Raw genomic sequence first — 14,927 nt, 5'->3', positions numbered from 1 at the left:
AAATAAAAATACGTTTTGAATCAAGGGAAAGGGATTGCTCTGAAGATGAAGCTATTAATTTAAAATGTTATTTTAAGACTGTTAAAAGTATTTTAAAGGAAGAAAATTAAAACTTAAATTCCCTTAAATGTATTTAAATTATGATATTTAGCTAAATTTAATTTAAATTATGATACTTTACTTCTCTTAATCTCTCTGAGTCAGCCATTTGGACCCTGTGTGTTAGTCAACTTCTGAAACCATGGCAGACTGAGCTAATGGCTGACTCATCTCCCCATATAAAGATATAGAAAGGCCAGATAAATTAAAACTAACAGAATACCTCCTCCCCAGCTCTGTTAACAAACTACAACTCCTCTGTAACCCTTCCCATAAAGGAAGAAGAAGTAGGGAAGGGGCAAAGGAGGAAAGGGGGGAGGTAGAGGAAGAAATCAGCCAGCTGGAAACAGTAGTAACAGTCACGTAGCTTACTGTAAGCGCAGATGGGTTCGGACATTTTTGTACTCCCATAAAGACGTTTTTATGGACAGACAGTGGCTACCTCACTTCTGTATCAGATTGGGACTCTTTGTTTTATGCAGTGTCTTTGAGCCAGAGGTAAAATTGTTGTCTGTCACAGAGTTTCCTTACTTCCTTAAATCCTAATCTGGAAAACTGCTTCTTTACCTAAGGATATCTAGACCTTGAACTGTGTAACTTTGAGATGATTACTCTGTGTGTGTACGTGTATGTGGGTACATATATGCATATAAATAGAATATCATCATCTCCGCGGAAGTCTAGAATTTTTTTAAACTTTTTTTTTATTGTGGTAAAATATACATAGCATGAAATTTGCCATTTTAGCCATATTTAAGTGTACAGTTCAGTGGCATTAGTTACATTCACAGTGTCGTACAAACATCACTACTGTCTGTTTCCAAATCTTTTCTTAAATCCAAGCAGAAACTCTACACATTAAACAGCGACTCCCCATCCTCTCCTCCCCCACATTAGTGTAACCTCCAATTGTCTTTCCTTATCTCTGAATTTTCCAATTCAAGATAGGTCATGAAAGCAGGATCATGCGATATTTGTTGTTTTATGTCTGGCAGATTCACTTAGCAGGATGTGTTCAAGGTTCATCTGTGTTGTAACATACATCAGAACTTAATCCCTTTTTATGGTTAAATTAATATTCCATTGTATTTATAAATCATGTTTTATTTATTCATCAGTTGATTGTATTTGGGTTGCTTCTACCTTTTGATTATTTTGAGTAATGCTGCAGTGAGCTTTGGCATACACATATTTGAGTTCCTAGAATGGCATTTTGCAAACTGGGAAATACATAGATTCTGTACGTAGAAATATTAGCTCATCTGTATTTCCAACGTTGATTAAAATTATTATTTCAGGGTAACTTAAGTATACACAGAATAGGGGTTCCTGGGTGGCTCAGTCGGTTAAGCGTCTGACTTCAGCTCAGGTCATGATCTCACAGATCATGAGTTCAAGCCCCACATCAGGCTCTGTGCTGACAGCTCAGAGCCTGAAGCCTGCTTTGAGTTCTGTGTCTCCCTCTCTCTCTGCCCCTTTCCTGTTCATGCACTCTCTCTCTCTCAAAAATAAATAAACATTAAAAAATTTTTAAAAAACATACATAAAATAACACTAAGAACTACTTGTGCTTTAAAAAAAAAAAAAAGGTTTTATTTTTAAGTAATCTCTATTCCCAACATGGGACTCAGACTCAAAACCCCAATGTCAAGAGTCACATGCTCTACTGACTGAGCCAGCCAGACACCCCAGAACTCCTTATACTTACAGCTCATAAAATCAAACCAATTTTCCAGTTAAGTAAAAATAAAACTATAAAATCAGTATAGCTAAAGTGAACAATTTTCATCAATTACATTTACTGAAAAATAAATGGGTTTTGCTGATGTTGATAGTATAAAAAGATAAATTTTTTGGCACAATGGAACATTATTTTAGCCATCGTTATTATGTTTCATTTATAACAATGAGCTTGTTTTAGACCACTAATCCATTATTTTGATGGGCAGTCTATTTGCTAGAGTATTCCAGAATATAAATCTGGAAAACAACAATTTAAGGAGAAGTTTTTTTGTTACTACAACAGTTTCACCAATGAAGGGTTGGCAAGCAGGTTCTTGTAAAGACAAATCCACAGAATACATCCACTTGATATCAGATACTGACAGCTACAGCACAGGTTTTATTTGGCTAATCCTGCAGTTATTTCTGTTGGAACTTGCTTGAATTGGTAACTTCATATTACTTGACCTTCCTTTATTGTAAATACCACTTATTTATGTAGTCTGTGTTGATTATAAATAAATTCATTATCGTAGAACTAGTATAGCACTCTAAAGTAGTATGTTGTTTTCATGATGTTAAATCAAATTCTTAGTTTATTAAATTAGAACCTAAGTCTTATAATGTGAAAATGTCTTTTACTTACTAATTATACCACAAGAATTTAGTTTTTCTTAACTAAAAAAAATTAAATGAACATGATAGTGGCACACAAGGTGGTCGTTAGTTGAACATTAGCATATCTTACCAGCACTTGATAAATTCTATTTTTCCAAGACATCACTTGGCAATATCTTAAATGTAAACTTGAAAATTAGCTGGACTATTGAAAATGCCATGTAGTGCTGAATTATAAAATGATCATCCATGGATTTAGAATATACTTTTTTTTTTAAGTAGGCTCTTAAAGCTTTTTTAAGTAGGCTCAACATAGAGCTTGAACTCATGACCCTGAGATCAAGAGATCTTGAGATCAGTAATCAAATGCTTTAATGACTGAGCCAGCCAGGCACCCCTTAGAATATTCTTGTATTTATTCTTTCTTAATACAAACATTTTTGTAAAGATTTTATTTTATTTAATGTTTTATTTTTATTTTTGAGACAGGGAGAGACAGAGCATGAACAGGGGAGGGTCAGAGAGAGGGAGACACAGAATCTGAAACAGGCTCCAGGCTCTGAGCTGTCAGCACAGAGCCCGACGCGGGGCTCGAACTCACAGACCGCGAGATCATGACCTGAGCCGAAGTCGGCCGCCCAACCGACTGAGCCACCCAGGCGCCCCAAGATTTTATTTTTTTAAGTAAGCTCTACACTCAATGTGAGGCTCTACTTACAACCCCGAGATCAAGAGTCACATGCTTTACCCACTGATCTAGCCAGGTATAAACATTTTTGATGGTCACAGAATTTAGATACCCCAAGAATATACCAAAACATACCAAAGGATAAACACTCCCCTATTTTGACAAATACTAGTCCAAACGTTAATGCTTTACTCACATTGAATTCTAATGCTTCACTTGGAAAGAGTTGATCTGCCTTAAAAATAGTGGGGGCTTAGAGGCACCTGGGTGGTTCAGTTGGTTGAGTGTCTGACTCTTGGTTTCAGCTCAGGTCTTGATCTCGCAGTTCTGTGAGATCAGGCCCCACATGGTTCTTTGTGCTGAGCACAGAGCCTGCTTAGGATTCTCTTCCTCTCTCTTCCTCTCTCTCCCTCCCTCTCCCTCCCTCTCCCTCCCTCTCCCTCCCTCTCTCACTCTATCTCTACCCCTCCCCGTGCACGTGCTCTCTCTCTCAAAATAAATAAATAAACTTAAAAAAAAAAAAAACATAAAGGGGCTTATGTTTTCCAAACTTCACATGAACTCTGTTTAATAACAAAGTTCATTTATTGTTTCTTTCTTTTTTAAAATGTTTATTTATTTTTGAGAGAGAGAGAGAGAGAGAGAGAGAGAGAAACAGAGTGTGAGCAGGGGGAGGGGCAGAGAGAGAGGGAGACACAGAATCCGAAGCAGGCTCCAGGCTCTGAGCTGTCCACACAGAGCCCGACTCGGGGCTTGAACTCACAAACCATGAGATCATGACCTGAGCTGAAGTTGGACACTTAACTGACTGAGCCACCCAGGCGCCCCTCGTTTATTGTTTCTTAATAAGAAATAGGATTGCCATATAGATGAATAATTATCTTGCCCAATTAATGAATTTTCCTTCTATTTGGAAAACTAAACTATGAGAAGCAGGTTGTTTGATGAACACAGAACCTCTGCACACAGTAGGCACTCAGTGTGAGAGAAATGTTTTGATAGCCCCCTTCAGCACCTGTATCACTGAAAGAAAAACATTGTCAAAGAAACCTTGATAAGTGTCTCAACCAGTTGATAATAATTTTCCTTTCTCTTGATTCCATATTCACCTCATGGCAGCCCTTAAATTTCTCTTTTGTGCCAAGTTCTGATTTTAATGAAATCTCAATTCTTATCCTATGCCAGAAATTTATAACAAATAACACTAACTTACATTGTGCAGATTCCCAAAGGGGAGTCCTCTTTCTAACCAACCCTTGTCCATTTTTCCTTAATTGCTTACATTCTTTTTTATTTTTTTAATGTTTGTTTTTCGAGAGAGTGAGACTGTGAGCAGAGAAGGAGCAGAGAGAGAGAGGGAGACACAGAATCCAAAGCAGGCTCTAGGCTCTGAGCTGTCAGCACAGAGCCCGATGTGGGGCTCGAACTCACAGACCATGAGATCATGACCTAAGCTGAAGCCAGATCGACTGAGCCACCCAGGTGCCCCAATTAATTGCTTACATTCTTGATGATACCCTTTCTGGCATGGGGAATTATAAATCTCCTATTTACTTACTGCCGATAATATGCTTTTCATTTAAAAATATTAAATGTTTTTGTACTTAAGTGATTTTATATCTAACTGTATTATAATTCCTGATTAGCAATATTTTATCTCCATAAAACTGGTAACTCCATGTGATTTAGTTAATTTAGAAAATGTTCTTCTACAGACATTAGCAGAAGTAGCTCTGTTTTTTCATTAAAATTAAGTTTAATAAATAAAATTTATTTTTTATGATGTCACTCTGCAGTACAGTTTGCTAATATTTAATACATTTCAAATGTAAAGTATGGCTTCCCTATCAAATCACTGCTGATGGTCAGGAATCCACCCTTACATCCTTTACAGCACCTTGCTGCATATAGCAAAGAGCGATAATACATTTGAACGATTAGATAATATAAATGGCTATTACTTGAATCTGTTTCAGTAGTAGTTAAGAAATCCTCCCTTAATTTTGTCATGATTCTTCACCCGGCCAATAGAAGTTCAGTCTTGAGTCTCTCAGAAGACGTGATGCAGAAAACACCCATTCAGCTCTTAGGAAGAGGGCTTTCTGTAAATAAATATGGTATTTCGCCACTTCGTCCTCCTCCTCCACTATCAGTCATGCTGGCCTGCTAGGGAGCAGTTCTGTTGTTGCCACTTCAACCCCATTTCCTTTTTACATTTTTAGGAAGTTTCAATAGAAATTCTTGAACTTGGGCACCTGGGTGGCTCAGTTGGTTAAGCGTCCGACTTAGGCTCAGGTCATGATCTCACGGTTCATGGGTTCGAGCTCCAGCGTCGGGCTCTGTGCTGACAGCTCAGAGCCTGGAGCCTGCTTCAGATTCTGTCTCCCTCTTTCTCTGCCCCTCCCCCGCTCACACTCTGCGTGTGTGTGTGTGTGTGTGTGTGTGTGTGTGTGTGTTGTGTCTCTCTCACAAATAAAATAAACATTAAAACAAACTTTTTTTAAATCCTTAAACTTTCAAGACAACTGCTAAGACAGAGTTCTATCAGCATCCCATACTTGTTGAGCACACATATATATCTTTGTAAATGTATGTTAAAGGAAATTGAATAGGAAACCTATTTTATGAGACTTTTATAAAGGTGAAATTTTATGTAACTTTGTATTTGATTTTTGTACAGGCAGAAATACTCAGTGTCCTCAGTCACAGAAACATCATCCAGTTTTATGGAGTAATTCTTGAACCTCCCAACTATGGTATCGTCACAGGTAGGCACAAATCATTTGACTTTTCTTTCCCCAATTACCTAGCTTTAGATTCCTTAATATGCTAAAATGCTTAATATTAGGTTCAGTCATGAATTGTGTGCTACTGTCAGATGTCACTTCTGTTGCTATAAAGCATTAATAAAACTGATTATATCAATATAATTAAGAATGGTGTTTCCACTTCTACCCATGTTTAATTGTGCTAATTATATCTGCGTAAATGCTATTTAAATGCACTTGCAGCTGCAATACCAATATTTAAAGGTGCCGTTTAACTAAAATTTCATTTAATTAGCTGAAATGAGCAATGTTTTTTGTAACTCCGTGACCTTTTACAAATTAAGATTTCTTGAGCTGTTCATGTTGTAATTCTTTGCAAGGTATTTTAATCCCTTTAGAGCATTCTTTCCTCAAGGTCTCTGACGTGAGAATAATATTTTTCAGGTTTGGTCATCTGGGTTGGTAATGACCTTGATCTAAATTATCACATTTGGAGCAGCAGTTTATAACTGATGGGAATACCCTTTCCAGAAAGGAGCACACAGAAAATGTTGCCATATAAAAACAAAGACCCATGTTTTTAATACTTTGTGCTCATATTTGCACAATCCAATAAGCAGCTTTAGGTCTATAATAAGTATAACATTCAATTTTATAATAAATGACTTTGGTCACGTTATTTATCATGGCTGTTCTTTGATTAAAACAAAACCAACAAGAAACCTTAAAAGATTAACCCTGTCTTCTTCTGCTATAGTGGTAACACCTATAATTTTCTTTACAGAAAGTAATAACCAAAATAACCCTCAATAAAAAGGTTTGGATTCAGTACTTTCTTATAAACGCTCTCATCTAACACTTACAATAATCCCATAAGATAGGTAAAGTAATTTCTATTTCATAAGTAAGAAACTAAAACTCTAACTTAAGTACCTTTCCCAAGGTCATCCAGCTAGTGGTAGATCCACTAAATTTCTCAGATTGACCTTCTACAGAAGCGCCTCTTCTTAAAGGCAGCCTGGGCTCTAGACGCCTCAGGGCACCAGTTCTTCCCATCCAAGGGATATGGTTCTGTAACTTCTGTCTTTGAGTAGCAAGCAGTTTAACAGGCTCTTACTCTGATAAATAGCATTTTTACCTAAGTTCTTACATGGAGGGAATTTTATCCCTATTTAGCTATATGTATTTAGGTCTATGCCTAAAATGGGGTAATATGGCAGTTTCTGCTCTTTCCTATTAACCTGCATACCCAAGAATGAGTTACAGTGTTAGGGTGTAAACCACATTTAACTTACGTCATATTTCTGACTAAAGTTAAACCTTGTCCTGTCCCAGGTACCATATTGCTCCCCGCTCCCTAGTCCATCGTATTTACTTTTAACTAGTTGGGTTTACCTTTAAAATCTGAATCCAGTTTTCTGTTCCTCGTTTGTGACTTAAATTATTCTTACCTAGCAGATGAAAGCATGGCACTCCAAAGAGATTAGATTAGATACTATGCTAATACTGTACTATTAGATACTATTAGATTAGAGATAGATTAGATACTGTGCTTCTTGTCTTGTACCCTTGACGTTTAATACTTTTGAGTGGAAGACATTAGCTTTAATGAACTCAGTGGACTATTTATGAAGTTTTGTAGCTTCTCGAGGTGAGGATGAGGAATAGAAAAAGGGACTTGAGTCATGGTGTGAATTCCTTTTTCCAAGAGTTTATTCTGAGTCCCAAGGAGGATGTGAAACACATTCATTGTTAGCCAGCATACTCACCTTGGGTCTTCTCATCCAAAAGAGGAAGAAAGGATCCAAGGAGTTGGATGAGTAAGTTTGATTTTATTTAGTTTTTTTTTTTTTTTAATGGACTAGCTGGTCCTTTATTTCATGCACCCCTCTAGCATTCCGTGCTCATACCTAGACCTGCCCCACATCTTTGGTTATAATTGATTAGCTCTTTTTAGATCCATGTCTGTTTCTCTGTAGAGCCAGTAATAAGCAACTGTTAACATTAAACATTTCTTTAAAACCACACAAATTTCACAATTGTCAGGTAATAGTAAATTGTGCATTTGTGGCTCTTTTATTGACCTGTGAGGTTGATTATTAAAGACACTTCTTAGCCAAGTTTTGGTGTTTTAAAGTGTATTAATTTGATAAGATTATTTTTGTTTCTAGAAATACTAATTTTAATTGTTTACAAGTATCCACCAAATAAATGTGAACTTCTCAAATGACCTGTAGCTTAAAGATCAAGCCATGTTCTGTGCGTGGGTAGCAGGCTATTTGCCAACTGAGCCTAGTTGGGGAGATCAAATGGGTTGGGGATGATAACAACTATTCTGCCTCTTGAAATGAGCACAAATAAGTCTTAATATGGGGAGGTGAAGAGAGAACAGAGAGACAAACAGGCACATAGACCTTGATCATCCAGCTTAGCTGGCTCCCCCTCTTTTGAACTCTGTCAGATTTCTCAGATGTTGGGGTTCTGAGAGGGGAAACTTGAATCCATTCCACTTGAGTTTGTTAACAGAAAAGGTTGTTGCAGCAAGCAGCTGTTGTCACTCATACAGAGGACTTGAAAGAATGATTTGTCAGAGTGTTGGAATAGAATGGACACTGGTATTGGAATTGGGAAATGTGAGGTCTTGTCATGATTCTGCCAAAGCTGCATTGATGGATCTCTGATGATCTATGTCTCAGTTTTCTCCCATGTGAATGAAGGGACTAGAATAGATGATTTCTTGGTGGGAGTGTGTGTGTGTGTGTGTGTGTGTGTGTGTGTGTGTGTGTGTGTGTCCTGAAACTTTTCATCACAGACTTAAAAAACCTGCTTATAGGGGGACGCGAGGAAGAATTCTAGAGGCAACTGCCACTTTATTTCTCTTGGAGGGGAAGTGGGCCTCTTTCCCCCAGACCTACAAAGAAATGGAGTGACTAAAACTCAGACTACAAAGTCAAAAGAAAAGATACAGTAATGGGTCACCTTTTCTTTGATCTTTGGAAACCTCTTAATTCTGTACTACTCCCATTCTTTTATTTTTGTTTTCTTGATAGGTGTTTACACACATACTTGATGATTCAGAGTGTAATGGTGAGATAACCCCTGGGGAGGAAGGTGGGATTGTTAGATACTAGGTCATGTAGTTCTTTTGTAGCCACATTGGAGAGGAAGCTGCACAAAGTACCTGGAGGCAGACTGGGTCCCAGGACTTCAGGGGAAGGTGGTTGAGGGTTTCAGAGGCCTAGGGAATTAAATCTTTGTGTCTAGAGCTGCTGTCACCTCTTAAGTTTGTTACCGATTCTACATGACTTCTTCTACTACTCGAAGAGAGGAGAGAGGAGGATACTAGTTCTACATGATTCTTCAACAGGCCCAAATTCTCATTAAACTCAACCATGGAAAACATATTAATTTGTTAGTGCCTGATCTCACTTCCTTGAACTTGAACTTGATTTATTTTAGGCACAGACACATCTAATTTGCATGCTTTGATATTGTGTTGGTCTTTTCTCATTAGCCAATTAGAAACAAATGTCATGTTTTGTTATAACAAATTCCAGACATTTACCTAAATTCGTTTGTTCTATTATAATCCAAACTAAGCTTGGTTTTGGTAATATTTTATTACAAAGAGATTTGAGGTAATGGTGTTTGTTTTAACAAGACTGACTATATGTTTACATTTTTCAGAACTAGCTATCATTGCCATTAAAACTAAAATGGAAAAATTACCTTAGAAATCAAAAGGAGGAGCTCTTGGGTGCCTTAGTTGGTTAAATGGCTGACTCTTGGTTTCTGCTCAGGTCATGATCCCAGAATCGTGGGATCAAGCCCCACATTAGGCTCCACACTGAGCGTGGAGACTGCTTGAGATTCTCTCTCTCTTTGCCTTTGCCCCTCTCCCCTGCTTGCATGCGTGCACTCTCTCAAATTAAAAAAAGAAAAAAATAAAAAATAAATAAAAAGGAGATGTTTGCTTAATATGGTTCTTAATGATCTTTTTTTTAAAAAGAATTAAAACAAATACTTTATACCAAAGTCTAATAAACTGTGTTCTAGGGAGAAGTGAAGTGGTTTATAATCACATGTGTATTGGCGAGCCCTTAATTTCTTTTTTTTTTTTTTTTTTTTTAATTTATTTTTGAGACAGAGAGATACAGAGCATGAACGGGGGAGGGGTAGAGAGAGAGGGAGACACAGAATCAGAAGCAGGCTCCAGGCTCTGAGCCATCAGCCCAGAGCCCGACGTGGGGCTCGAACTCACAGACCGCGAGATCGTGACCTGAGCTGAAGTCAGACGCTTAACCGACTGAGCCACCCAGGCGCCCCACCCTTAATTTCTAAAGAGAAGACCAAAAGGATGAAAGAATTATATCTTCTTACCCACATATTTAAAGATCACATTTTATATGAAATAAGATTAATAGTGCTGCCTTTCTTGCACCCTCACATTCATGAAACAATTTCAATTATGTATCTTCTACATCCATGTTTGTTTCATTATCTGAATCCATTTTTCAAGTATCTTAGCCTGGTTTTCAGCGTACATCCCATTGGAGATGAAAATGCCTTGCTGTATGTCCCCTCCACTCCCAGTTACTATACTTCACAGCAGGTGATTCTGCGTCACCAGCTGGGTATTCCACACTTTAACTCCATTCTAACATGATCTACCTGGAGATAGCATCAGATACCACAGGTTAGGGTCAATCCCACAAGAGTGCCTTCCCTCCACAACAGATGCCACTTTCAAATTCAGGTTGTCACCTGTACTTCTGACCTCTGGCTATAAATAGGAGGTTCCTACTATGCCCTCCTTGGATTTGATTAAATACTGGAACTCAGGAAAAAACAGTTTACTTACTAGATTACTGATTTATTACAAAGGATATTAAAGGGTAAAAATGAAAAGTCGGATGAAGAGATACATAGAGTGAAGTCCAGAAGGGTTCTGAGTACAGGAGTTTCTGTCCCTTTGGAGTTTGGGGTGAGTCTTCCCAGAATGTGGATATGTTCCTCTCCACCCATCTGGAAGCTCTCTCAACCCCATCTTTTTGGATTTTTATATAAGTTTTATTACACAGGCATGGTTGATTAAAGCACTGGCATTGGGGATGTTCAACCTCCAGCCCTGTCCCCTCTGCAGAGGTACATGTGTACTGGGGGAGAGGGGAGGGGTGGATTCTAGTCTCTTGGTTGGTTCTCCTGGCAAATAGCCTTTATCCTTAGGGGCTTTCCAAAAGTCACTTCATTAACATAAACTCAGATATGGTGAAAAGGGGTTTGTTATGCATAACAAGACACTCTTTTTACCTGGATGGCTCTGGAGCTATTTGAGGAACCAAGGACAAAGACCAAATATAACAACAGATACTCCCATTACTCTTATTGCTTAGAAAATTCCATGGGTTTTTGGAGCTGTGTTTCAGAAACAGGAAGATGACAAATACATATATTTTTTTAACGGCTTTTTTTTTAATGTTTATTTTTGAGAGAGAGAGAGAGCACGCACGCAAGTGAATGCGCACAAGCACACAAGGGGGGGAGGGACAGAGAGAGAGACACAGAATCCAAAGCAGGCTCCAGGCTCTGAACTGTCAGCACAGAGCCCAACGTGGGGCTCAAACTTGGGAACCACGAGATCATGACCTGAGCCAAAGTCGGATGCTTAACTGACTGAGCCACCCAGGTGCCCCAAGGAATAATTTCTTATGATAACATATATTTACTTGTATGAGTTAACTTTAGTTTCAAAGTATTGTTCCTACCTTATATCTTCACAAATTTTAAAAAGCCATTTGTTGATATTCTAGACGCTATCATTATGATATTGATACTTATTATAAATCATTAAAGTTGGAATGGGATAATTCTCAGCCTCCCAAAATAAGGCCCAGCCTTTCTCCAAATTGGCCTTTAACATAAAGTGGAATTTTCTGGGAGAGACTGCTAGCTACAAATGAATTAGGAAGTTAGCAAATCCTCTCCCCAAAAGCATCTGTGAATCTGGACAAAATTTTTGGCGCTCTGGAAATTGACCAAATTGACAACAATCTCAGAAGTGTTTATATTTGAAAAATTGCTGAATTTGGGACAATAATAGTGGGAATCAGTAGTACTCTAGCCTACAGTTGTTCTTGTTCTTCTTATCCCACCCCCACACCAGCACAAAGGGCACACAAAGGGCCGGCCATGAGGATTGGCAGCTTTTTTTTGCCACGGTAGAAGTGTGCTCACTAGATTGGAACATGGGTAATGCCTCCATCCCAGCAGCATTGTCAGTGATGGTCCTGGTGGCACATGAACAGGGAGGGCCCACAGCCCTACTAGCCTGAATAGAAGGTTGTGATTGGAGCAAATATATTCCTGAGTGAGGCCATACATATGCAGAAAAGAGACTGGGGAGGGCCCACGCTATACACATACTCCTAATGGGCTCTGAGCCTATGAAAATACAAAGCAGAGACAAAAAAGGTCTGGTGTACAGTAAAAGCTACAGTGAATTTTGAATGTCCTCCTGCTTACATACAGATCCATCAGCCCAAGGTATTTAAGCGTAATTTCTGTATAACCATTGTCTGATCATTAACCTGTGGAGATATATGACAATCCCTGTAAAAGGCCAAACTTAGAAATAAAAACAAGATAAAAACAAAACAAAACAAAACAAAACCAACAAATAAGCATAGACATCACCAGAGGGCATACTGTAGGAAAGAAAGATATCATAAATTTAACCCAAGCAAGTTAATAAACAAACAAAAACATCAATAACAACTTTTAAGGGGGAAGTCAGAATCCAGAGTTGCTCCACTACATCATCTAAACTGTCCAAATTTTAAGAAAAGTAACTAGACTTATAAAGAGACAGAAATATTTGATCTATATTCAGGAAGAAAGGCCATGAATGGAAGTAGTTTCTAAGTATCCTAAGATTTCGGATTTAACATACAAAGATTTCAAAGGATCAGTATGTTCAGAGAACTAAAGGAAACTATTTAAAGAATTAAGATTAAAACAGTGAATCAAACAACAGAATCTCATTAAGTAAATAGAATTTTTTTTAATAGGACCCCATGGAAAGTCTGGATTGAAAAGGACCATAATTAAAATGAAAAATAATGTAGAGTGACTGAATAGCACATTTGAGATAGCAAAGAAAAAAAATCAGTGAACTTAAAACTGGGCCAATAGAAACTGTCCAGTGTGAAAAAGAGAAAAAATGTGTGTAAGGATGAACAGAACCTCAGAGACCTATGGACGACATCAGGTGTACTAATGTCTAATAGTAGCAGAAAGAGAAGAGGAGTAGAAAATGGAAAAAAACAGAAAAATAGTTGAAGAAATAATGGCCAGAAAAACTGAATTTGATAAAACGCATTCATCTATGTACTGGAGAAGCTCAATGAACTCTAAGTAGGATAGATTCAAAAGAACCCATACCTAGACACAAACTAGATTGTTAAAGACAAAGTGAAACCCTTGGAAGTAGTAAATAAAAACAACTTCTCACCTCTAAGGCAATAACAATAAGATTAATGGCAACTTCTCATCTACAACAATAAAGGTCAGAAACAGTAGACATTTAAAATGCTGAAAGAAAAGGGGCACCTGGGTGGCTCAGTCGGTTAAGCGGCCGACTTCAGCTCAGGTCATGATCTCGCGGTCCGTGAGTTCAAGCCCCGCGTCGGGCTCTGTGCTGACAGCTCAGAGCCTGGAGCCTGTTTCAGATTCTGTGTCTTCCTCTCTCTGTCTCATGCTCTGTCTCTCTCTGTCTCAGAAATAAATAAACGTTAAAAATAAATAAATAAAATGCTGAAAGAAAAAATTATATCCATCCTTTAAAAATGAAAACAAAGATGGGGCACCTGGGTGGCTCAGTCAGTTGAGTGTCCGACTTTGGCTCAGTTCATGATCTCACGGTTCGTGAGTTTGAACCTCACATCAGGCTCTGTGCTAACAGCTCAGAGCCTGGAGCCTACTTCTGCTTCTGTGTCTTCCTCTCTCTCTGCCCCTCCCCTGCTCACACTGTCTCTATCTCAAAAATAAATAAACATTTAAAAAAATAAATAAAAAATAAAAATGAAAACAAAGCAAAGATATGCTTGAATAAAGGATGAGAGAATTTGTTATTAGTTCTGCTGTACAAGAAATACTAAAAGAAGTCCTTCAAGCTAAAAGAAAATGACAACAGATAGTAATTCAAGGAGAAATAAAGGGCACTGGAAATGATAAATATGTGGGTTACTCTAAAACACTCCATGTATGTATTTGTCCTTATTTCTTCTTGTAACATCCTTAAAAACATAAAGTTGCATGAAGCAATAATTAAAAAATTATTTTTTTGCTGTTTTGCTTACTTAAAAAATATAGATATATTTTACAGTAATAGCATAAAAACGAGGGAGGGAATAGAGCTGTATTAGAGAACAGTTTATTTTACTAGAATTTAGTGTTGAAATAGATTGTGCTAAATTAAGATGTATTTTATATTCCCTTTAGCTACCATGAAGAAAGTCCACTCGTGAAATATAGGAAAAAAAATCAACTGAGGAATTAAATTATAAATAAAAAATATTAACATAGAAGAGGGCAGTAAAGGAAGAGAAGATGACTGAGAAGGATGGGAGACATGTAAAAAACAATATGGCAAAATCAAATCCAGCCGTATCAATAATTACATTAAGTGTGAATGGTCTAAACTTTCTAGGCAAAAGACAGAGATTGTCAGACTGGATTTAAAAGAACAAGATCCAACAATATGCTGTCTATAAGAGACACATTTTATTTTATTTTTTAATGTTTATTTGAAAGAGAGAGAAAGCGTGAGCAGGGGTTGGTGCAGATAGAGAGGGAGAAAATCCCAAGCAGGCTCTGCACTCAGCGTGGGTCCCAATGCAGGGCTTGATCTCATGACCATGAGATCACAACCTGTGCCAAAATCGAGAGCTGGATGTTTAACTGACTGAGCCACTCAGGCACCTCTACAAGAGACACATTTTAGATTCAAAGACACAGAAACGTTGAAAGTAAAT

General features: G+C 37.8%; 1 protein-coding gene across 4 annotated transcripts in view; it reads left to right on the top strand.

Moving 5' to 3' along the window:
- Positions 1–14,927, top strand: part of MAP3K20 (mitogen-activated protein kinase kinase kinase 20) — a 187,202-nt gene that overhangs the window by 84,105 nt on the left and 88,170 nt on the right. For all 4 annotated transcript variants that reach the window (XM_060621687.3, XM_081796365.1, XM_060621690.3 and 1 more), the window contains exon 3: positions 5,808–5,895. In XM_060621687.3, coding sequence (XP_060477670.1) covers positions 5,808–5,895 — 88 coding nt within the window. The remainder of the gene's footprint in view (positions 1–5,807; positions 5,896–14,927) is intronic.

The sequence above is a fragment of the Panthera onca genome, chromosome C1, assembly GCF_046562875.1.
Source record: "Panthera onca isolate mPanOnc1 chromosome C1, mPanOnc1 haplotype 2, whole genome shotgun sequence".
Classification (NCBI taxonomy): Eukaryota; Metazoa; Chordata; class Mammalia; order Carnivora; family Felidae; genus Panthera; species Panthera onca.
This window is presented reverse-complemented; position numbering and strand designations above follow the sequence as displayed.